The sequence below is a fragment of the Sorex fumeus genome, unplaced genomic scaffold, assembly GCF_029834395.1.
Source record: "Sorex fumeus unplaced genomic scaffold, SorFum_2.1 ptg000008l, whole genome shotgun sequence".
Taxonomy (NCBI): domain Eukaryota; kingdom Metazoa; phylum Chordata; class Mammalia; order Eulipotyphla; family Soricidae; genus Sorex; species Sorex fumeus.
The window spans coordinates 6,322,562-6,348,490 of NW_026606065.1; the positions used below are offsets into that span (position 1 = coordinate 6,322,562).

The window sequence follows — 25,929 nt, forward strand, 5'->3', positions numbered from 1 at the left end:
ATAAAGGTGGTGGTAAGCTTAACATAAATCTTGTTAAATCCTTTGAAATCATTTGGGATGGCCAGAGAGATAATACAAGATTTACAGCACTTGCTTGAATGCATCCTACTCTGGTTTGGTTCGCAGCCCCATAGTATGGCCCCCTGAGCACAGCTTTGTGTGACCCCAGAATGCAATAACTTGGAAGCATGTCTACGAGAAGAGGTTGAAGATAGTTGTTGAATCTCTTTACATATGTAATAATTAGACCTTAATGAGTATATTTCAGAAGTAATGAGTTTACTTTGTTTAATAGAATGATCTAGATCAGGGCTCTTAAATACTGATCTATAAGCTGGGAATGGGAGATATCCAGAGAGGGAATCTTTGAAATTATCTAAAATATTTTGCTTATATGGATAGTGTACTTTATTCTGGGCCACAGATATGTGGCTTTCTGTGGTTCTTGAGGCTTATATGAACTGTTTATGGTAGCTAGTGTTGAATATTAAAGAAAGCTGTATCTGAGATTACTGCCTAAAAGGTTTGAATGGTTAATTTGCTGTATTCATAAAGTCAAAAGTTTGCAAATTCACAGATAAGTTTAAAGAAATTTCAAATTAACCAGTAAAATTCTATTTTAGGTATATCAGGCATGAATTCACATCAGTGATTTTGCTTTGGGACAGTTAAAAAAACTTAGAAAGTTTTGTCATGTTAATTTTAAATATGCTTAAGAAGTATCTTAAATTGTAAATTTAAAGAATTTATTTCAAATCATAATTGTATGGCTTAGCAAAATGCTGACAAATCATTTTTAGTAATTAAGAAAGATAAAACACGTAGCTCTGTAAGTAAAAGTTTAACTGATTAGTGAGTGGACTGGAGGGATATAGCACAGCAGGTAGGGCGTTTGCCTTGCACGCGGCCGACCAGGGCAACCCTGGTTCAATTCCTCCTCCCCTCTCAGAGAGCCTGCCAAGCTACTGACAGTATCTCGCCCACACGGCACAACCTGGCAAGCTACCTGTTACGTATTCGTTATGCCAAACATAGTAACTAGTGTCACAATGGAGACATGACTAGGTCTGCTTGAGCAAAATCAATAAACAACAGGAGGACAGTTAACAGTGATTTAATGTTAATTTTCTTTTGTATAAAACTTCCTGACTGAGGGAGAAAATTCAACTACTTTTCTGTTCATTAAATTTAATGTAAAAACTACAAGATTTATTTAAAATCGCTTCAAGAAAAGAATGAATTAAGAAACCTGTGATATTCTTTTACTGGTTTATCTTAATGCCATGTCTTATATAGAAGTGTTAGCCCTCTCTTAGAAGTCTCTGATGATAAACTTTAATATTTCTGTTCTTTTTAATGACCTTTCTACAGATAGCGGACCAGATGTTCTTTCATAGTGATTATCGGCCCCTTATTCGTGATGCCAATAATTTTGTATTAGATGAACAGACTCAACAAGCACCTCATCTCATGCCCCCTCCTTTTTTGGTTGATGTTGATGGTAACCCTCATCCATCAAGATATCAAAGACTAGTTCCTGGTCGGGAAAATTGCAGAGAGGAGCAACTCATCCCTCAGATGGGAGTAACTTCCTCAGGTATGTGCTCATTTTAATCAACAGATTTCTCTTTTTCCTTCTAATTTCTTAGAAAGTTATTAATTTTGTAATACCTAATTTGATACCAGATGAATGAACTTGTTTATATATTCATACAGCAACTTAATGTTGGGTATCTTTGTCCCTGATACCTGTTAACCTGTACAATAGTGCTTTTTAACTAGATAGGATCTGTGCTTTCACAGGTGAATTAGATGAGTAAAAATGATAGTTACAGGTTGATAAATAGTTAAAAATTGTGACTTTGAAAGTAGAGTAATAGTATGATGTGAGAAAGAATTAGCACTAGCTTACCTATTAACATTGAAGAATATTTTTAGATGTAATTAACTTTTATGTTGATAAGACAGGAATGAACAATGTTGAGATGTGAAGCATGGAGGAAGATTGAATATGGGACTTAAAATGGGGACAGTTCTGCAGACTTCTTTCCCCGTTTTCAGATTTGTGCGTTATTATGTTAAGTAGAAATTTGGGGAGTCCTTCTATAAAGAAGACTTAATCATGGGGGTATGGTGCCACCCGCAGGTCAATCTATACCTGTGAGGCGAGTGCATCAGCAGCCTGATGGCGCCTTCAGACTTACATATACCCCAAAATTGCTGCTGTGCCTTTGGCCAGACCCCAAAAACTTGGGGCAAAGTTTACCAAGAAAGTAAACGGCCAAAAGTTAAGTATGGCCAAAAGTTAGACACACCTACAAATAACCTCCGACTCAGCTATATAATTGGAGGCAAAGCCTCTCTGGTTTCTGATCAAACTGCTTAATGGCCATCACCCCAGAGACTCGGAAATAAATCTCAAAACCCAATGGATTTTGGCAGAAATGCGTCCGGTCCCTGCAGTAGGTTACCGGTGGCTCTCATCCTCCAGAGGCTACTGGATGGTCAGGTTTGGGCCCACAGTGATGAGACACGTGTGGCCTCCAGGGATGGGGGTGGAGCCGGCCCTTTCCTCTCCACCCCAACGAGACCCCGGATGAATGGCCTCTCTGACTCCTGACCAAGCTACTTAACTAAGGCCATGATCCCAGAGACTCAGAAATAGATCTTGGAACCCAGCGGCTTTTGGCAGAAATGTGACCAGACCCCGCAGTAGGTTACTGTCACCAGGCCACCCCAGGGGGGAAAGGGTACTGTCCCTCCACCTGCTCCCCCTTGGCGGTTCGGTGGCTGCCCCCAGTGATGAGACACTCGGAACCTCAAGGGATGGGGGTGGAGCTGGCCCTTTCCTCCCCGTCGCAACAAGACCCCAAGTCACCACCCACAAACGGCCTCTCTGCCTCCTGATCAAGCTGTTTAACGGCCATGATCCCAGAGACGGAACAAATCTTGGAACCCAGCAGGTTTTGGCAAGAAATCTCTTCAGAATTAATTGTTAAAATTTCGATATTTCAAATTCACGCGGCTACTACTGCAGCAACATGACATCATATGTTATTCGTAACCAGCAATAGAAAGCATATTGTCTACTGTTGCCTTTTCGGCAGATCTGAGTGTTGGGGTAAAATCCCAAATAATAATGGTGGGTCTAGTGTAGAAAATATTGGATGTGATCAAAGTAGAGAGAAAGTAATATGGAAGTCATCTGCTTCACAGGTAGGGGGAGGGTGTGGGATGGGGTTTAATGGGGGTTTTGGTGGTGGAGAATGGGCACTCGTGAAGGTACGGGTGTTTCATCGTATGACCGAGACTTAAACCCGAAAGCTTTGTAACTGCTCTCATGGTGATTTAGTAAATAAGATTATAAAAAATGGGGGAAAATAATAAAGCAAGGAACATAGGGGGGAAAAGGACAATCAGCTTTGTAATTAGTCTTCCAATTTTACTTGTTTTTTTTTGTGTTTTTTTTTTTTTTTAAGCTACATTCAGCGGTGCTCTTGGTTTATTTCTGACTCTGATTCTGGGGTCATTACTGGTGGGGCTCTGGGATTGAACTCAGGACAGGTGTCTGTGTGCAAAGCAAGCACCAACCTGCTGTACTGTATCTCTTGAACCAAGTTTTATTTTAGACCAGAAAAATTATGAAAATTTTTCTCAAATCTTTGGGCTTTTATTTATATTGCTTGTTCCAACATGTTGTGCCTGCCAACTGGGCTTGAAGGTAGGTAGGAAACTGGGAACAATGGTGGAGGAATGTTCACACTGGTGATGGGATGAACTCCTTGTTCTGTCACTCGGGGATCACTTCATTTGGGTCTTGGGGGATATATGGGCGACTGGGTATTGAATCGGTCTAATATGTGCAAGGCAAACACCCTATCCGTGGTACTGTCGGTCTGGCTGGCCCCATGTTAGCATGGTTCTTAAAACAAAGGGTTTTAATAATTTGTTGAATAAAAGTAACTATTGTAAGGCATTGGAGATGTTGTGGGGGTTTTTTTCCATATTTTATTTCATTAAAGCAGTACGATTTACAAAGTTATTCTTACTTGGGATTTAGACATAAAATACTGATCCCAGCACCACTGTTTCCCTCCACCATTGTTCCCAAGTTCCCTGTCTGAACAGGCAGCTATTAAAGTTCCGTTATTAAAGTTTCAGTCTCATGATTTCAGTGTGACTGACTCTGGTTTGATGGTTTTAACCTTTGTTGTTTAACCTGTGAACCAGTACTCCATCTGTAAAGTGGAATTGATAAACACCATTGCTATTTGAATTAATATGACTCACTCAGTGCCTAAATTCTGGTAAATACCTAGCAATTACAATTTCGATAATTTAACAAAGATTGAAGGAGCCATGTGTTTCCTTTAACTCCCATCATATACACTTGATCATTTTACATCTTTTTTACATTTTTTTATCATTTTACATCTTTTTGATCATTTTATATCTTTTTTACATCTTTTTTTTTTACATTTTACATCTTTTTTAATCAAGAAAAATTTAATTCTGGTTTAAAATGGACTGGTTTCTTATAGGACTGAACCAAGTTTTAAGTCAGCAAGCAAACCAGGAGATTAGCCCACTGGACACCATGATTCAACGACTACAACAGGAGCAAGACTTAAGACGTTCTGGTGAAGCAGGTATCAGTAATCCCAGCCGTTTAAGTAGAGGTAAGCATCGATTCTTTCAGTAAAATGTTAAAAAGTTGAAACAATCTACACTTCTGACAGAAGTGGTTAAATAAGTTCTGATTTATTCGGTGAATATTAGGCTGCGATATTAATGTTTTCGAGGAATGACAAAATGTTTTCAAGATTTCAGACTGAACAGTGAGGTTTTTTAATGTTTTATTCTTCCAGATTTTCTTTTAAAAAATGGAACTAGTTTAAAGAAAAAAAAACAAAAAATCTTTGTAGTAAATTTAAGAGCTAAAGCAAATATCGTTTGGGTTGTTCTGCTTGGATGGGTAGCTCAGACGCCAGTAGTCAAATTGGGAAGCTTACCAGCAAAGCAAGCTCCCAACCCATTACCTTATGTCTAGCTTCGGATTTGTCTGTTTTGGTTAATGGTGTAGTTTTCAAAGCTTTGTTTGTTGTTTATTTTTAATCAGTTTGTGTCTTTGTTGCTTACAGTCAGTAATCAAAATCACTAGTTTTTTAAGGTAATATTGATTCACTGTGAGTTACAGAGTTATTCGTTGAGTTTTTAGGTATACCATAAACAACAGTTCTTCTGCCATTGTCCATTTCTCTCTACCAAGGTACCCAGTGACCCTCTCTCCCCCCAGCTTAACTGTAGGGTAGGCACTTTTATGCCTTCTTTCAGCACTTTGTTGTCCTAGAGTGACCGCTTCCCTTCACTAATGCTGTATTGTGCTCTTCCCTGACTGTTGCCTTTGGGCCTGTTGGTCCCCTACTATGTTCCTTTATCTCCCACACAGGAGAGAGATCATTCTGTGTCTGCCTCTCTCCCTCTAACTTCTCTCAGCATGATACTTTCCAGGTCCATCCATGGAGCAGGACATTATATAATTTCATCTTTGAATACTGCTAAAGTTTTGTATATTTGCCATAGTTTCTTTATCCAGTCATCTATCTGTTCTTGAATACTTGGATAGCATCAGATTTTAACTTTTGTGAATAGTGCTGCAATGAACATAGGAATGCAGATGTCTTTTTTTATATTATTTTTGAGCCTCTGGAGTCTATCCTAAGAAGCGGAATTGATGGGTTATATGGAAGCTCAATTCGTAGTTACTTGAGGAATGTCCATATTGTTTTCCCAAAAGGCTGGACCGGGCTGAGCCTCTTCAGCTCAGTGTTTGTACCTCTCAACTGCCAGGAGATCTCTAGGTGAATCAGCTGGTTGGTGTTGTCTTTGGTCTGTCCAAGCTCTCCAACCCAGATTGTTGTTCTTGTTTAGGTTTTCTTAACTGTGGTCGCAGAGGGCACTATATTCTGTGTTGGGTGCATAGGAAGGATTTTTTTTTTTCTTTTTGCAGCTACTGGCATAGCTGAGTTGGTTTTCTGGTGCATTGTTGCTGGTCTCTGCGACACCAGTCACCCTTCTGAAGTTGTTACTGGCTGCCTCTGCGTGACAAACCTGGCTGTTGTCACACATCTGCCCAGTTTAATTTTTTTTTGACCTGACAGGCCTAACTTTATTGGTTCCCCAGCCCTACAGAGAAGTGGGCAACTACTCTGTGGCTTGTGCCAGTCATCGCTGTGATTCATTATTTATATAACCACTTGACTAGCCTGTTTTATTTGCACTGAACTCTTTCCTAGTTCCTGTACTGTAGTTTAGTTCTTTACTCTGTGTGAAGTTAATGTGGAAAATCGTATAGGCTTTTGATTTTAGAAGCCATTGGAGAAATGTTCTTAAATAGAACTCCCTATGTTAATTTTCTTCATATAGGCTCTGTAAGTTCTACCTCAGAGGTTCATTCACCACCAAATGTAGGACTTAGGCGTAGTGGACAAATTGAAGGTGTGCGACAAATGCACAGCAATGCACCAAGAAGTGAAATAGCCACAGAACGAGATCTAGTAGCTTGGAGTCGAAGAGTGGTAGTGCCTGAACTATCAGCTGGTGTAGCCAGGTAAGAAGAGTTGTAAAATTTTATATACAACAGTTTTTTTTTGTGGAAAGTCCTTTATTGTCTCATAATTTAGCATTTTTCATGACCAGGGAAAATTTGATTTTCAAAATAATTTTCTTAATGATATAAATGATGCAAAAGGAGGATATGTACGTGGGAAATGATCATAGATATACATGTGATCGGATTTGATATGTACTTGGAGATTTGAATGACTATCACATCTCAAATATACACAGATTCTCTTAATAAAAAGTAATTTCATAGTTTATTTTTACTGGATTTTTTTTCCACTTTAACTCTTAAGAGTCGATTTGAAGAGGGTACAGTAAATACCCATCTTGTAAAAAGTCTATTTCAAAGATTTTGAAAAATAATAGATTAAGAAATAAAAAATATGCAATAGGATTGTCTTTTCTTAAATTGAAATAGTTTCGGTGAATTTTTTTTTTCCTGCATGAAAGCATTGCCTTTACAATGAATCCCAGATGCATGTAACACTGACCCAATATTGTCCCTTTGTAGACAACTGGGTTCTTTGACATGTAAGGGGAGAACTTATACATTATGAAGAAGGACATAGGACTTAATTTATTTCCTTTCAAAATGCATTAAGTTAAATAATTCACTGTTAATGACGTAAGGAGAAGAATAAGGAGATGAAAAGAGGCTATTCAGTAATGGGTTGTAAACTGGTAGTGAAGGCCCTGCTTATGAGAAAGGAACATGAAGAGTGGGGTAGATGTGTTTCTCTAAATAATATTTCATTGAACCTGTGGTCAAATGAGACTATGGACATTAAACTTTCTGAAACTTTACCTGCAGAATAGTAAGTACTATTCTTTTAAAATGTTTTTGGGTTTATTCACTTTTGTTTCACAGTTTATAACTTAGCCCAGGAATTCCTTAAAGTTGTCTAGTACTTGGTTAAAATTACTTCGATCTCATAGTCAACCTCTGGGCTACTAGCCATATAAGAACTCTGAAGGTCATTAGTAAAAGTAATCATAAAATGAGAAAAGATTTTGTATAGACATTCTCTCGAAGATAAATAGATAAGCATATAAACACATGAAAAGATTCTCAAGTGATACCAGTAGTAGGGAAATGCAAATTAAAATCCCAGTGAAATCATTTGTATAGTACTTAATAGAATGACTAGTAGACAGTGACAGTACCAAATACTAAAAAGGATTTAGAGAAATTCGTGCACTTGTGACAATAAAGAAACGATACAGCCACTTTCCTAAAATGGCATTTTCTTCATAAACTTTACATGAGAGTAGGGTAGGGATGTGGTTCATGTAGGTGTACTCATCCACACCGCATGGTTCCTTGACTGGATCTTGTTGGTCTTCTTTTTGCCATCCTTCCAGCAACAACAAAAACCAGAACATTTAACTTCTGTGTCTTCCGGTGATTGTGATTGTGGGGATTTGTCAGAGGAATGGAAAGCTTATGTTCACACAAAATCCTAAATACAAACGGATCATGGCTTTATTTGCAACCTGGAAAATCTAGAAACAACGCCAGTATCTTTAAATTGAGTATAAGACTAAACAAACTGATATTTCCACACCATGGAAATAATAAGTAACAGCTAATCAATTTAATAATTTAGCAGAATCTTGACGGATAAGCCTCAGAGGTTATAAGTATATCCTTCCTCTTAAGGATGATATGAAATGACAAAAATAGAAATAAGAGAACATATTAATGGTTGCTTGATTTGGAACAGGGAAGGGGCAAGGAAGAGAAGGGGAGGGAAGGTAGGTATGATAGGGAGCAGCATAATGGATGTTCGAGGTGATGGAATGGTTCTGTACCTTGACTAGATACGTAAGTTAGACATGTGAAAGACGTGAATAGCACCAAATATCCATGTATTAAATATCCACTGCATTAAAGTAAAATGGGAATACTGTATAAGAATAGGGGTTTGTATCAACATTAATACCCCAGTTGTGATGGTATTTTTTTATAGTTTTGGGAAATGCAACAATAATGAGAAACTGGATATAGGATATAAGGATCTAATACGATTATATGTGATTCTATAATTATCACAAAAACTTTAGGAAAAAATATCCCTAAATTTTTATAAAGAAATTAAATCAACATTTTTTTTCAAAAATTTGAAGTCATCATCTTATTTCCATGTAGATTTATGATCAGCTACAATAGAGTAAAATGACATTAAGCATAAGTAATATTACAAAGCTGCTCCTAGTTTGAATATTTACTCCTTTCCAATTCTGAAGTCTCTAGGAAATAATTAAAGTTCAAAATTGGTATGTTTGTGATTCAGAAGCTTTACTGTTGGAAGGAATTAAAATGTCAAATTTGCCTGTCTGTCTGAGTTCAAATTTTATGAAACTAAAGTTCAAAAGTAATGTTTCTCTCAGTTGAGTCTAACGCCTGAATATAGTTGCAGTTTATTCGGCTGATGTCTGACTGGCCTTGCACTGGAAAGAATGTAGTTCTTTCAAAGTCTCAGGAATTAATTCAGCTTCAAGGTTCTGTTCAGCCTTTTAAAAAAATTCGTTGTCAGACAATTCAGATCCTCACTATGAAATCATGCACTGAGTTGAGGATGGGGGTTGCAAACCCATGGGTCCACCGTGCAGTGCATATTCCGGAGGTCTGGGTTCCTCTTCCATTGATTCTTGGCTACCTGGACTGGTGGTTCAATACATGATCCCCAGGTTATTTTGTTGCTCTCTTCCTTTAGTGCCGGGGATTGTACTCAGGGCCTCCAGGGCTGCATTGTGATATTTCCTGGGGGTATGTGGTGTCTTGAGCATCAGATAAGAGTTGGTCACTTGGAAGGCAAGTACCTTAACCTCTGTACTATCTCTAGCCACACACTGACTTTTTTATCAAGTCAATTTTTTAATCCTTGGAACAATAACTTTGGGAATAATCAAGAATCTAACAGCAGTTGAGTTGAGTTCATATACATAGTCTGGTCATTCGATACCTCAGTTCAGAGTGTACAGTCTAAATTTAGATTCAGATGAATCACAGATTTCCATCTGTAAATACTGAGAGTCACAGTCACTTTCTGCCACCTTATGTTCCTCTTGGAATCAGTTGTAAAAGTTACAGAGTAATAGGTGTGACTTTCAATTTTCTTTTCAGTAGGCAAGAAGAATGGAGAACTGCAAAGGGAGAAGAAGAAGTGAAGACATATAGGTCAGAAGAAAAAAGAAAACACTTTACTATTCCAAAAGAGAATAAAATACCCACTGTTTCGAAGGTGAATATTAATAACTTAATCAAAGTTATGGTGAAATCAGTATTTTAAATGCATTAAGTAAATACTAAACTAACATTTGCATCATAAGTGTTATAACTGTTTGTATTTTTAAAAGTGATAACATTGTAAGTAGGATACTTAGTGAAATAAAATTAATATGGTTAATTCTTAATATGATTAATCCTTAGGATATACTTTCCCACAGTTGGAAGAATTCCCCAAACTTTTAGAAAGAAAAGCACTGTAAATGGATAGACATTTGTGCTTGCACTTACATGTCTATGTTTATGGTATCCTTGTGATAAAATCTGGAATAGTTGTAATATCTATTGGTAGAAGAAGGATAAGAGGTCATAACATCTATGTATACATAGAATATTATATAGCTCTCTAAGGAAACACGTTAGAGCTCATTCCATTGCATTGAGAAGAGTTTATGATTTAGTATGTGAAAAAGTACTAGAACAGTAGTGTTTATAATACCTCATTTTACTGAAAGATTTGAAGACATAACTTTCAGGCTTTTAATAACAGTAATCACAAGTGTACGAATTATGAGGTAATATTTCACAATTGCAGTTTTTTTCACCTAGTAAAGGTACTTAATATTGCTTCTGAGTATAAATTAATACCTAAACAGTTTGAAGTAACTTTGTATTAGCATACCTTTCAAGTTTGCATCAAATCAGTATTTTAAATATATTAAACACTAAAAGCCCTGTTTCATTTTTCACCATACATTTAGTCCTATTTAGTCACCTTTTTTTATCTTCCAGTCCTTCTGGCAGCCACTTACTTGGTTTTATAGTATAAATGTTTACTTTTGTTTATCTGGTTTATTATTTCAGTCATGCAATATGTAAACAAAAACTATGTGAAAGCAGCTGTAAAGTAGGTTTTTGGCAGTAGGTTTGATCCTCACATTAGAGTGAATGAAAGGCATACAAGGGAGAATTGTATGCCTCTATCATGTAAATTTACTCCAGACCTGGTATGATGCCCCTGGAGTTGAAAATAGCTCTTAGATGTTGAAAGATAGAACAGGGGCTAAGGAACTTGCCTAGCACATGGTTAACCCTGGTGTGATCACCAGCATCAAATCTGTTCCCCTAAACACCTTTGTGTGGCACCCCACCAACCCCCAATGGGGGGAAAAAGAAGAAAGAAAATAGATATTCTCTCAAGTGTCTGGTCTTCTTGTGTGTGGACCAAGGTGTCATTATTGAGGATCGTAGAATGGAAAATCAAATCAATGTAAAAGATAGTAGGGGGCACATATGTTTTTCTGAAAAGGTGTGTTTGATGTGTTCTTAAGTATTGTGTGTATATGAAAAGGGAGAGGGGTAAGTTGCATCAAAAAATGAAGAAAAGATAAAAGCTGATGTGAAAAATAAGAAACTAGAATTCCAACTGAACAAGTAGTGTGCTAAAAAAGAATGCACGAGGAGAAAAAGAACTTAAAAACTTAAGCTTTGACTCTGAAGAAGTAGTGTAGAATATAAGGGGCTTGCGTTACATGCAGCTAATTTTGGATTTAGTTCAGCTTTTCTTTTTTTAAAACTTCAGGTACATGTAGTGATCCTTTATTGTTACTATTTTGTTGTTTTATTTTGGTTTGGTTTGGCTTTTTTGGTTTTAATTTCGGGGACTCTATCTGGCCTTGCTTAGGCCTTGTGCTCAGGGATTATTTGTGGTGGTGCCCATGAGATCATATTCAGTGTCAGGAATAGGACCCAGGTCGACTGCATACAAGGCAAGTGATCACTTCACCTACTGTTCTGTCTCTCTGTCCTTTATGATCAGCTGTTAAATATAGATTGTCTCAGGGAAGATAGGCCTCCCTTGATAAAAGGTAATTGGTCTAGAGAAGAGAACCAGATATAATCTGGAAGAGAAGAGATTTTTTTTTCATTGTAACTCTAATGTTTTTAAATTTTTAACTGAACTAACATTACCAGTAAAAACAAAGTCGTTTAAAGATTGAGAGTGTAGATTGGGAAAGTTTCTGAAGAGAAAATGAGAATTACTACAAAATTAATATGAATTTGTTAGATTTTTATATTAATTAAATTGATTCACTACATTACCAGAATGATCATTAAAGAATCAGGACCCACATTAGCAAAATTGGCGGCAACCCCGATATATATAATAATATTTGTGTTGCTTTCCGGTTAGAATAGTGATTAGAGTGTCAGAGCCACTTGCTATTAAGCTATGCTTCGAGGGAAATAAAATTACTTTGTAAAACTCTTAGTTGTGTGGGTGGAAAGAGATAGCATAGGGATTAAAGTGCTTGCCTTGAACAGTGTTTGATCTCGAGGCATTACTGGATGCAGTTCCACCAGGTATGACCCCGGAGGCTCCCAGAGCACTGCTAGAGAAGTCTGTATTAATTCCTGACACCACAGTCAGATCATCCTTTGGTACTTACATTGAACCTAGGTTTAATTGGCCACAAATCATTATGGGTCCTCTGGGACTCTTGATACCACTTAAGGCCTGCTTCTCCCTCGAAATATTAAGCCCATGGAATCATGATGTTTAAGGCTCTGGATTGTATCCTCCCCTCAACTTACCCCGTTGGCAAACCCTGCTCTCTAGGAATCCTGCAAATTTGGTAGTGGTAGTACTGTCCTTGTGGACCAAGTAGTGACTGGTGTTTTCATATATCTAGTACAGTGTTCACTTTCTGCTTGCCATTACAACTGAAGTAAATCTCTTGAGATGCACAGTGAAACTAGGTTTGAAGCTTTTCTTGGGGAAATTTTAAATTTGGATATCAAGAGTGTATTTTTCAAAGATACTTACTCATCATCCAAAACAAGGAGTCAGTCCATTAACTGATGAATGCATAAGAAACTAGTAATTTATGCTACTCTAAAAAACTGTAGCATTTTTATTCTATATGTAGTATTTTCATGCTACACAATAGTATTATGGAATAATAGTATTATGGAATACTACTTTTTTGTCTAAAAATGTGAAATCATGCTGTTTGGGACAAAATATGTTCAGAATTATTTCTTGTTTTGTGCTTAGGGATCACACCCTAGCAGTGTTCAGGGAAACATACACGGTACCAGAGACCAAACTGGGCTTATTCATGTGTGAGATTTACTGCATAGAACCCTGTACTATTTTCCTGCCCACTTAATAGAATATGTTTTAGGGTGAAGATATAATTACTAATTCAAAAGGATAAGGATATTAGAACTTCAGTTATTTTCTGTCAGTCCTTTCCTTTATAGATTATTCTTTGACATGTTATGATTTATGTGATACATTGCATGCATAGTACAAAGCTACTAGGTAATTTTTGTAACTTTCCCTTTATTTTTCTATAATACCTTTTTTCCCCTAGATGTGAATTATTATTTTAATCATAAAGTTTAATCATGGTTTATACAACTGGATTGGATAACTAACTCTAAAAAAATATATTGACTTCATGTACTCAGTTCCTGTGTTTCTTGAGTTCATTATCTGTTACCATCTATTTTGTCATACTTTTTTAAAATAAGTGCTATTTATAGTCTCGTCTGCCACACAATATTTTTCTAACATTCATCTATAGAAGGGAGCTACTTGGTGTTCTAAAATATTACTAACAGTTGGTTCATGATCACCATTTTGGTTTCCAGTTTGCTTGTGCAAATATATCTCACAGCATATCTCTTCTGTTGGACATGGTTACAGAGACTTCAGTGTTTGATTTAATCTGTATTAGTATAAATCCTTAGATCTGTATCACTAGTCAGAAGGAAAGTTTTTGCTACTCATCTGTCAGCATGTAAATTAACATACAAACCCATAAATTGAGCTGACACAGTATTCCACTTGTATTTTATAACAGTGAATGAGATAATAGTTAAAATACATACTTTTCTTACTACAAAGCTTGACCTCTTAGCAAACTAAATAAATTTACTTTTTTCTAGAATCATGTTCATGAGAATTTTCTGGATCTTGGAGAATCCAAAAAGCAACAGGCAAACCAGCACAATTACCGTACAAGATCTGCGTTGGAAGAGACTCTCAGACCTTCAGAAGAGATAGAAAATGGCACCAGCTCTTCAGATGTAAGATTCATTATAGTAATAAATTCATTTTTATTAAGTCTGGCAAGCTCCCCGTGACATATTCGATGTGCCAAACACAGTAACAAGAAGTCTCACAATGGAGACGTTACTGCGCCCGCTCGAGCAGATTGATGAACAATGGGAGGACAAGTGCTACAGTTTGATTTTAGCATCATCACACTTACTGACATTCAAATGCTCAAATCATGTATTTTTAGATCCTACAATGAATGATACGATGTGCTGTTTATATTCTAGACATGGCACACATACATGTATTCACAATCTGAGTTTTATACAACAAATGCAGATGACTTAAATATTTGCGTTTTCTGTTGGTCTGTATTACACAGTTATCTAATTTTTAAATTGTAGGCAGGGATTATACCTGGATTCCTATTACTTTAAAGCTGAGGCTTTAAAAGCTGAAGTAATAATATCATAAAAGTTCTGTTCTATGGTGATTAAAATAAATCAGCAAACATTTGTCAAATTTGGTTTGTTTACAATCTATGCTGATTTATAGCTTTTCCCAGTATAGATTTGTTTGGTGGGGTGGTGAGGAAGCACTCTTAGTGGTGTTTAAGACTTACTCCTGGCTCTACTCAGGATCTCTCTTGGAGGGGTTCAGGGGATCCTGTAGGGTGTCTGGGATCCACCGTAGATCAGCTGCTAGCTGTGTACAAGGGAAGCCACCTTCCCCACTGTACTATCTCTCTGACTCTATCTCTAATATAAATTTTAAAATACTCTTGTTATCATCTCTGTAAATATCATTGTCCCTACTCAATTACATATTCTTTCCTCAAAGTTAGTTTGCAATCACAAATTAATCTTTCACAGCACTCAACACCTTCTCCCATCCTCTGATTAATTCAGAGCCTCTGTGATCTTAAATGTTAACTGCTATACAGTTTTTAAAGCCATCTCGTGTTTGCAGTGCTAAACATAGATGGAATTCTTTGAGTAGATTATCTGTGAACAAGGCAAAATTATTTTACAACCATTTCAAAAGGTATTCTCCAGTAGCTTTAGTTTTAAATTCAAAATAATGTGTCCAGTCTGGAAAAATACGCCGATTGACATACGTTCATTTAGATATGTACAAAAAATACAAGATGTATGCTCCAGGACACTTTCCAGACACTCAGGCCGAGACTCACACACGAGTGAAGCCCCACAGAGTGAGGGAAGCGGAACTCTGTGACCGCGGACTCCAGGCTCAACCGACCAGGAGCAGAGATCCTCTGCGTGCTCCCAGCAGCCCGGCAGACCTCTATTACCTCCACTACCTCCACTACTCAGCTGTCGACAAGCTACAGGACGCTTTCCAGACTGCACGGCCACGCGACACATAAAACACTTAATACAAGATTACCACACCATGTTTGATTGCGTTGAAATATGGTTTGAACCATGGGAACACCTGCAAGGATGATTAGAGCCCTCTCTAAAATGGCAAGCTACCGAGAATATCCCGCCCACGTGGCAGAGCCTGGCAAGTTATCTGTGGTTTGTTCGATATGCCAAAACCAGTAAATGCAATGGGTCTCATTCCCCTGACCCTTAAAGCACCACCAATAGGGCAGTGTTAAGAAGGACGAGGAAGGAGAGGCTGATAAAATCTCAAGGCCTAACTAGGCTGGCAAAACGAAGAAGGGCAAAAATGACTGTCTACTTTCAATGCACGTATGCTGACATCAGATGCATCCATTGAGGACCTGATGGTGTAAGCGTGAAAGATCGAGTATGACATCATTGTTCTGACTGAGACAAGAAGGCATCAATCACATCACACCATTTTTGACACTGGGGAAGAACTGTTCCTCAGGATATGTGACAAAAGAGGCATGGCCATGAGCTTTGATTCATTCGAATCCCTAACAACCTGAATCGGACATTTACACTTGAATAGATGTGGCTCACTGCCAGCAGTTTCTATCTTCATTGTCTACGCACCAACATCCAGTTATGACGAAGGAAAAAATGAGAAGTTCTACATTGAGCTGGAGAAATGCTATAAAGAAGACCACACCTTTTACAACATCGTTGTCAGTGATTTTAATGCCAAGAAAGGACCGAGAAGATAAGCTGAAGAACACCACAGTGGGACCCATGGCCTAGAATGGAACGAACAGGGTGAGAGACTGAGTTCATCATGTTGACCAAGACCGTCCGTGGTAACTCAATTCCAGAAGGCTGAATCTAAATGTTGGACATGGGAGTCTCCCGGTGGACGGTTCCACAACGAAATTGACCACATCATATTCCATGGATGGTCTTGCCTGACCAGTGTCACTGTTGTCCCAAAATTCCAAATGGGATTGGACTACCGTCTCTCCTTCATGCAAAATTCTACTTCACAGAGTGGGAAGAAAAGGCTGCAAAGTTTTAAGAAGAGAACTCCCAGAACGACCACCATTTGGGAGCTTTTTGGCACTATTGGGGCAATATGGGAAGAGGCCTTCATTGACAGCATTGAAGAGAAATACGATCGGCTGTTTCAGTACCTCCAAGATTGTGCAAAGAACGCTGAGAAAAAGATAGCCACAAAACCTGCGTAATGGGATATCAAGTGTCAAGTTTGTGGGCTGCTTATTCACAAATACTTTATATTTTTAAAATTTATATAGTTACTTTAAAATGTTTTAGTGAAATAATTTGTTTTAATTGGATTCCTATTATATGTGAAAGGTTTTTGAAGTCATTCGTGTTAAAAAATAATTTGTTACTGCTTTAACATCCTTTTAGTGTGGTTGAATAAATTTTTACAAAGGCAGTGAGAGCACTGTATAGTCTCTGGCTCTGTGTGTGTATGTGTACACAATTTTTTCTTTTATGTTTGGGACACAACTAAGTAATGGACAGAATTCTTTTTAATGCAAATGTTTTGTACTTTAGTCACGTTCTGGGCTGTTTGGTCTTTATTGTTTTTCGAAAGTAAAGTGTATTTCTTCTTTCCCTTCAAATAAGTGCACAAAATCTGGGAATGATCAGATTCAGATAAGATGTTATGTTGAGCAGAGATTAAGTTTTCTAAATAAAATATACTAGTTTATTTCCAGAAGAGATTTATATAGTACTTTATTAGCACGTCTCCCCTTCTCCCGTTGTTTTGGTCTAGAGAGATAGTACATTTGGCCCAGTGCTTTCCTTGCACACAGCTGACCTCAGTTTGATCTCCAGTACTGTCTGTGTTTCCCTGAATCCACCGCCAGGAGTTTTTCCTGAGCATGGAGCCAGGAATAAGCCTTGAGCACCACTGAGTATGGCGCCAAAACAGTAAAAAAAGAAGTTATGACTTAACAGGGTAATATCTTACAATGATAAGTGAATATTTTCTAAAGAGAAACAGTGCAGATAATTTCTCATCGTCTGCCATTTGGATGAAATATTAACCAGAGTTTTTAAGTTTTTGTGTATGCTAAGGTTATTTTAACAGTAATAGTCACTATATATTAATAAGAATGGTCTCGGTTTTAGCTTTTTTAGGATAACTTTCGAAGACTAAAAGTTGTAGGCTTCTTCCCAATTGATTTCAGTTGTTAACCATGGAATTTATTGCATTCAATCTAGAAAACAGACAGTGATTCTTAAATAGCGAAATATGTTCATTTTCTCATAGGTTGCTCTAAATAGAACTTTGATGATCAGAGTTGCACCTTGTACATATTAATAATTATATTTGGTGTTTTTTCAGTGAGAATACTAGACCTGTACTTTACAACTTATTTAAGTGTAGCTTTTGTTACGTATCATACATTGTTGGGTGGTTTTTGTAATCAAAAAATTTAGTTTGTAAAATACTATAAAATTTCTATTTACTTTTTCAGGAAGGTGAAGTTGTTGCTGTCAGTGGTGGAACATCAGAAGAGGAAGAGAGAGCTTGGCATAGTGATGGCAGTTCTAGGTAACTTCATGCATTTTTATTTCTTCAAATATAATACAGAAGTTTTAGGAAACTTTGGAAGGACTGGCGAGACTGTACAGCAAGTAAGGTGCTTGCCTTTGCAAACTGACCCAAGTTTGATATCCAGCATCTCATATGTCTCCTGAACACACCTCCAGGAGTCATTCCTGAGTATAGAGCCAGGAGTAAGCCTTGAGCATCTCTGGGTGTAGCTCTAAAACAACAAAAACTTTTTTAGAATTCCTTATAAAAGGGGTCCTTATCAGCATTATATTTCATGATTTCTTTGAGTTTAAAGTTAATCCTCCTTTAAATTTTTTTTGTAGTTGCAATTTTCTAACATTAAGATTTCCTTTTCATACTGTTGTTTGATATTTATTAAAAGGGTGCATGGAAAGTCTTAGTAGCAAGAAAAGTGTCACTTTGAGGGAATGGTAATCATGTTTTAGCATTATTATACTTCAGTCCTCTGCTGGCAGTAGCTCTTAAAATTGTCAGAAGAAACTTATGAGTTAGCGTCTATAGGAAGACCTAGAGCCAAATTTAGAATTAAGAGCTAATATTTCAGTAGCACAGTGAAATAGTGGTCTGGGGTTATATCTGGTAGTTCTGTTTATTTAGAAGAGTAAAGAAGGAAAGCTCAATCTTCTGGCTCAGTAATAAAGAGCATCTGATATTATGAGACAGCAGTGAGATTGTTTTGGAGGAACAGAGGTGACTTCAGCACTTGGGGGAAATTGCTATAGAGAACCTGGACTAGGTTTTGGAGGTTGACCTTGATGTTAGTAGATTTTTAAGAAGTGAGTGATCCAGAGAGTATGTGGCAGTTGCCGTTTTTAATCATTATTTCTGGGATCGGGGGGGATCCGATCCCAGAAATAAAGGGCTGGAGTGATAGCACAGTGGGTAGGGCGTTTGCCTTGCACGCAGCCAACATGGCCGACCTGAGTTCGATTCCTCTGCCCCTCTCGGAGAGCCCGGCAAGCTACCGAGAGTATTCGATATGCCAGACACAGTAACAACAAAGTCTCCAATGGAGACGTTACTGGACCCGCTCGAGCAAATCGATGATCAACGGGAGGGCCTTTACTTACTTTACTTATTTCTGGGATCAGTTTTAATATTTTGAATAGGTCTTTTCTCTGCATTTGCATTCCCATGCATTAGACCTAGTGCCGGAACATTTTTTTCTTTCTTTTTTTTTTTTTTTCAATTTTCAATTTTATTGCTATTTTGGTGGGGAATCGGTGGTATTTGGGGCTACAAAGGGGAATGACGAGGACTTGCATTTGTGCTCTGGGAATTACTCTTGACAGTCCTTGGGATCAAACTTTGTTCAGCCTCAAGTACCACAGGGGCCTGGTCTACTGTATTGTCTATAGTTTATATATGGTAATAGTTTTTGTTTCTGGGCCACATCCAGTCTTGCTCAGGGCTTGCTCCTGGCTCTGTGCTCAGTGATCACTCCTGGCAAGCTCAGGGATACTATATAAAGTGCCAGGAATTGAACCCAGTTTGGCTGTGTGCAAGGTAAGTACCCTGCCTGCTGTATAGTATTACTCTTGCCCTAATACAGTGTATTCTAAAATATTTTCAAACATTTGTATATATAAAACTGTAAAATTATGTAGTCTTACACACTGAGATGTAAACAGAAGATTGCATAACCAGATTCTCTGCAGCATTGATTTAGTAAAGCTACCAAGAGTATAGCACAGCGGGTAGGGCGTTCGCCTTACAAGCGGCCAACATGGCCGACCCGAGTTCGATTCCTCCGCCCCTCTCGGAGAGCCCGGCAAGCTACCGAGAGTATTCGATATGCCAGACACAGTAACAACAAAGTCTCCAATGGAGACGTTACTGGGCCCGCTCGAGCAAATCGACGATCAACGGGAGGGCCTTTACCTTTTACCTTTACCAAGAGTAAAATGGAAAGAATTAGAAAATGTGATGATATGGCTTTTATATAAATACTAAAACCTCTGTTTTCTGAATCACAGGTGTACTTGCAAACTTTATTTATCATCTACAGAAGCTGTAGGTCTACCTTAGACCTCAGGCGTGTGTAGATGGCTGGGTAAAGTTTACCAGTACACCCTCCACTGGACAGGAAGCACTTCTGATTTTACCTGTGCAGTATCAGTCAGCATGAAGGCATCAGTGATCCCCAGTGAGAGTTCACTCGGTCAAGAGTCCCTACTTCCCAAGAAAAGTAATCGCTGTACTTCCTCCTTAGTATTGTTACTTCATGTGTTATATGTGTTTTGCAGGGCGGTTCTTTTTGATGTTGCAGAATTCAGGACTGTGACAGTTTGCTCCTTGTTTCATATTCCTAAAATGTTTCTAACATATTTCAAGCACCAGAAATTAGTATTTTTTTAACAGAAATAATACATAATTATGATTCATTGAATTTGTTTTTAATAAGGGTTTTTATATCGTGTTTTTTAAAAAAATCTTTTAGCTATTTTAGTTACACCTACAAAATTTTAATAAAGTAGATGACCAGGACTTGAGTGAGTACAGCAGGTAGGACACTTGCCTTGCAGTGACTGACCCAGATCCCCGTCATTGCCTGTAGCTCCCCCCTCCCCCCCAGCTTCATCTAGAGTGATCCTGAGTCTAGCGTGTGACCCATAAACAACAGCAAAAAGTAGTTGATGAGTTGAAAGTTAGGGAAAGATTTTTAGTAAATTTCTTTACTAAAGTATGTACTGATCTAAAATCTTTCCCTATAACAATTTTATATATATATCTTATGTGTGTAATTAAATTCTAGTGACTACTCCAGTGATTATTCTGACTGGACAGCAGATGCAGGAATTAACTTGCAGCCACCAAAGAAAGTTCCTAAGCATAAAACCAAGAAAACAGAAAGCAGTTCAGATGAAGAAGATGATGAAAAACAGAAGCAAAAACATATTAAGAAAGAAAGGAAAAAAATTAATGAAGAAAAAGATGGACCAGTATCACCAAAGAAAAAGAAGCCCAAAGAAAGAAAACAGAAGGTGATTCTTGTGTGTGTGTGTTGCTGTTATCAATATAAATGAGTATCTAATTCTGTTTAAAAAGATGGGGTGGGGGGGTTCCCAGTTGGTGCTTAGGAGGCCTCAGCGCCCCCTTCAGTGTGCTTGATACCTGGACTAGTGGTTCAGTACGAGGGTACAAGGATGTGATGCTTCTTGTGTTGTGCTGGAGATTATCTGGCCACCATCAGTGCTAGCAGCTTTCAGTGCCACACCCAGCAGTACCTGGCAGAGGCTTCAGGGACTTTGTAGTACAGGAAATTAAACCTCAGGTTGAACACACGGTAGGCATGTACCCTAACTACTAATCTCCTGATTCTTAAATTAATGTTTTGTGCGAAAACAAAGCATACATTTAACAAATACAGTTGATGATAAGTAAACATTGTTGAGCTTAGCAATGGGTAGTAAGAGGAAAAACTGAGGAGTGCACAGTAGTTACCAAGTATGCCATAATATTCAAGTTTTATGTGATAGCCATTTGAGAATATTGAGTATTTAATCCATTGAGCAGATTTTTCTTGGAAATCTGGTAGGATTTATGCATAAAAGCATAGTATGATGAAATAATAATTACTTCTTAGTCATTCTTATTGTTAGTGCTGAAAATAAAAAGAATGCATTTGGGAAACATCACTTCTAATAAAGTAGGAAAAATTTGTCATGATATTATCACAAGAATATGCATACAAACGTACTACTATTGTAGCTAACCTTCATTAATTTATAGAGCGTATATATGATTTATAATCAGTTGATCTTTTATTTTTTGCTTTCTGGGTCACACCTGGTGATGCACAGGAGTTACTCCTGGCTCTGCACTCAGGAATTACTCCTGGCAGTGTTCGCATATGGGATGCTGGGAATCAAACCCGGGTCCGTCGCGTGCAAGGCAAACGCCCTCTGTGCTACCGCTCCAGCCCCCCTGCATCTACTTTTAAGTAAAATACGTGAACATAATTTATTTCTGTTGTCCAAAAGGTTCTGTTGTCCCATTTCAATGGGAAGAATGTTTGATTAAGTGAAAGGAAGCTTTTATTTTTTGATGTTGCCACTTTTAGTATTAAATGTTCTCATGAATAGAATTAAGTACCAGGGAGACTCTGTTGTCTTCGTCCCCAGTTAGATTTGCAAAAATAAAGAATACCTTGGTCTTAAGTGTTGAGTTCATCATTTGAACTCTTGTTTTATCTTCATGATTGAGAACTGCTCTTTGTCTTGGGGGTTGGCACCACACCCACCAGTGCTCCTAAATGGTATTCGAGGGCCACTCCTCAAGGTACTTTGCAGCCAGGCAGGCGCTTGCACTCCAATCCTGGGAGCTATTAGCCCTAATTATGAATTCTTTTCATTTGAATCCGCAGCCTGTTTTTCTTGTCAGCACCTTTGCTTTCATCTAGAAAAAATTAACCAAAGAGAGTACTACATGTACATACCCACAACATTTCTGTTCTGCCTTTTACTGATGATATTTCTAGGTTGACATTTATGTTTTGTGGTAGACAGAGTAGTTAAAACTCATTTAGCCATTTTTTGTTGTTGTTTAAGAAGATAATTTATCTTTAAATGTCAAGACAGTTTTAAACGTTAAAGTTCTGATGGTGTCATCAAGAGAAAAATCTTTCTTCCCAAGAGTGCAGTTTGATGCATCTAATTCACTGTGATTTGATAATTATCCACAAGCTAACCTTGAACTTCTTTATACGGTGCCGCATTTGATTCTGCTACTACTGTTTGGCATGTTTTTGTTTCACTGTGTTAAAGTAATGTGTCTAGCTCTTTTCTGCCTTTAAATTTACCTGGGAGGGAATTTTTACTTAAGATTAAGTTACTGCAGAATATTCCTTTAAGTTTATATTTTGCTTACATAATTTGATGTTAGCCAACCAATAGAAATAGAAGTAGAGAAAATTTTCTGAATCTTCTTGTTGTCTGAAGGAAACACTGTTTATGTGATTAAACATCATTAATTGTTATTTTCACTTTTCCATATGTACAACATCATTTGATCTAATACACTTTAAAATAGTATAACATTTTTCAGACTTTTATTAAGTGATTTAAATTCTCTCTTACACATTCGAAACTTATTTCATAAGTTTTTTCCTCAAACTCCTTTTACTCTGGCAGTCCTTGTCCCAGATGACTATCCTGACAGTTGTTCCATCAACCCTAAGCTACCGAGAGTTTTCCTTATCTGCCTTTTCTCTCATGTTCCACATCTGGTCATCAGGAAATTTTTGTAGTTCTGTTTTCTAAATATGTTCAACATACGTCTTTATTTTGCTATCATAATCATATGAAGTAGCATGCTTTCATTTAAACATATAGCCTTCTTTTTGTCTTTCTGCTCTACCCTTTTCTTCTGTTCTAAAGCAACTATGGATCTTCTTTTTCTATAGAGGACCAGCTACTCTTGCAGGGTAATTCGAAAACAGACAGTCAAGAAAGCAAATAACTATGTTCCAAGAAAGAAACTAATAGACTGGACTTGGGCCATGACCCATAATTTACAGTTTCCTCCTCTGATACATCCAGAATAATCCTTTTATAATGTCAGATCTTGGGGCTGGAGCAATAGCACAGCGGCTGGGCGTTTGCCTTGCACGCGGCCGACCCGGGTTCGATTCCCAGCATCCCATATGGTCCCCTGAGCACCACCAGTAGTAACTCCTGAGTGCAGAGCCAGGAGTAACCCCTGTGCATCGCCAGGTGTGACCCAAAAACTAAAAAAAAAAGAAAATGTCAGATCTTACCTACTCTTTCTGAAATTCTCCAATGGCACGTTTATAAACACACACACACACACACACACACACACACACTTTTATGTAGATAGAGAGAAAGATAACAAAGTTTTATATACTACTCTCCAATAAGAGTCATCTTTCTGTGTTTGAGAATTAGCAAGAAACAGTTAATTGCAAGAAGAAAATGAATGTTGCTGCAAATTGTCCCTAATGTCAGGTGTGACATTGCTTCTTGAGCAGGTTGACATTGGCATGTCAGTTTGTTTCAATTAAGGCATTCAAGTATAAGCTGTTGGTTGTATGTGCCAGTGTCAACATGTTAAGTGAATTTATGTTAACTCAAAATGGTGACTATTTTATGGAGGCAAATAAAGAATAAAGTTTAGGGTTTAATGCTCAAACATTGAACCAAAACTTTGTTTTTGAACTAGACCCAGACTGAATTTTAGGCTAACTTTTATATGTCTTGGTTTAGTACATAAAATGTTAATGAACTGATAGAATTTTTAGCAAAGAATTATATACAGATTTTATATGGGGTTGAATTTATGGAAATATATTGACATCTTTGTTGTGGACTTCGTAGGGTTTTGGTATTAAAATATTTTTTATGCAGTGATTTGAAAAGATTGAATAACTTCAGTCACCGCCAATGCCATCTACTCAGAATAAGGTTTTAGGAACATTTCTGTGCAAAGAACTCTCCCTCCTGTTTATTTTAACTATATTTAGAGTTAAAGGACAGATTGATCGATGAATACTTACACGATGATAATGTTTTATAATGTTCTGAACTCTTAGAGACTGGCTGTAGGAGAACTAACAGAAAATGGCTTGACACTAGAAGAATGGTTACCTTCAACTTGGATCACAGATACTATTCCCCGAAGATGCCCGTTTGTGCCACAGATGGGTGATGAGGTACTTTTAATTTTTTTTAAATATCCTGTCTTTATATCTTCCAATTAGCCTTAAATATTTTTTAATAGATCTTGAGGCGGAATTTAAGAAATTGTAATGCACTTTCAAACTTAAAAAGAAAACTTGTATTTATTCTTCTACCTAACCGTAAACATTTTTCAATAGTTCTTGAAGCAGAACTTTAGAAAATTGCAACTATTACATTCATTCAAGTTATAGTTAGGAGATAAATCCAAGTATGAGAAAAGCTCTTTTTTTTTTTTTTGAGACTACTGTAAATTTGCTAGAAATATTAGAAGTAAATTCAACTATTTAAAATAGAAGTAAATTCAACTATTAGAAGTAAGTACAACTATTTAAGTGGATTGCTAGCTGACGTGGGCTAGAGCCGTAGCACAGCGGATAGGGTGTTTGCCTTGCACACAGCCGACCCGGGTTCAATTCCTCTGTCCCTCTCGGAGAGCCCAGCAAGCTACTGAGAGTATCTCGCCCGCAAGGCAGAGCCTGGCAAGCTCCCCGTGATGTATTCGATATGCCAGACACAGTAACAGCAAGTCTCACAATGGAGACGTTACTGGTGCCTGCTCAAGCAAATCGATGAACAGTGGGAGGACGGGGCTACAGTGCTACTGTAAGTATTGTAGTAGCAATTACATAAGAATGGAAAAAATCTTCAGCATTTTAATACCTAGAATTTTTTCTCTCTTTAAATAAGGTTTAGACTTCCAGCAGTGTTAAGGGGACCCAAGGACCACTTCTGGAGATATTATGTCTAGTAAGCCTCATGGTACTGGTCCCAAAGCAGTACACTTCTGAGAGCCCAGCTAGTCATGTCCAGTGTATTGCTGACTAGGTACTGCCAAGAATCAGATTTAAAGCCGTGCTAATCCCAGACATGTGCCTTACTACTTGAGTTATTTTCATGGCTATAGGGTGGATTTGTTTGGGGGTTTTTTGTTTGTTTGCGGGTTTGTTTGTACCCCTAACCTGTCAGCGCCCAGGGCCTACTCCTGACTCTCCACTTAGGGATCACTCCTGGAGAGAATCAGGAGAGACTCTATGTGATGCCAGGGCTCAAATTGGGGTCAGCTGTATATAAGAAAGCACCTGCCCTACCTGTTCTGTAGTTCTTTCTGGCCCCAGGATGTATTTTAATGAGGCTTTTATTGCCAGTTTCATTTTCTAAATTACAGTACACATTTTTTCTTAACTGCAGGCTTAAATAAAATTGAGCTTGGCATTTTAGGTTCCTTCTATTTCATGAAAGTTGTTTAAATATCTGCAGATGTTAATTAGAGCTTTTTTGAAAAAGCCTATTATCTTAGAATAAGAAATTATTTTTTTGAAAGTCTGCTCATGATTTTATAGAGT

The 25,929-nt window shown here is 37.6% G+C and overlaps 1 protein-coding gene across 3 annotated transcripts in view; it reads left to right on the top strand.

The window, feature by feature from the left end:
• The window catches only part of PHIP (pleckstrin homology domain interacting protein), a 138,221-nt gene that overhangs the window by 73,914 nt on the left and 38,378 nt on the right, over window positions 1-25,929 (top strand). For 2 of the 3 annotated variants that reach the window (XM_056108720.1, XM_056108733.1), the window contains exons 17-24: window positions 1,372-1,597; window positions 4,542-4,679; window positions 6,427-6,610; window positions 9,752-9,869; window positions 13,811-13,951; window positions 17,785-17,861; window positions 20,641-20,869; window positions 24,439-24,558. In XM_056108720.1, coding sequence (XP_055964695.1) covers window positions 1,372-1,597; window positions 4,542-4,679; window positions 6,427-6,610; window positions 9,752-9,869; window positions 13,811-13,951; window positions 17,785-17,861; window positions 20,641-20,869; window positions 24,439-24,558 — 1,233 coding nt within the window. The remainder of the gene's footprint in view (window positions 1-1,371; window positions 1,598-4,541; window positions 4,680-6,426; window positions 6,611-9,751; window positions 9,870-13,810; window positions 13,952-17,784; window positions 17,862-20,640; window positions 20,870-24,438; window positions 24,559-25,929) is intronic. The other variant, XM_056108729.1, reaches the window with a different exon arrangement.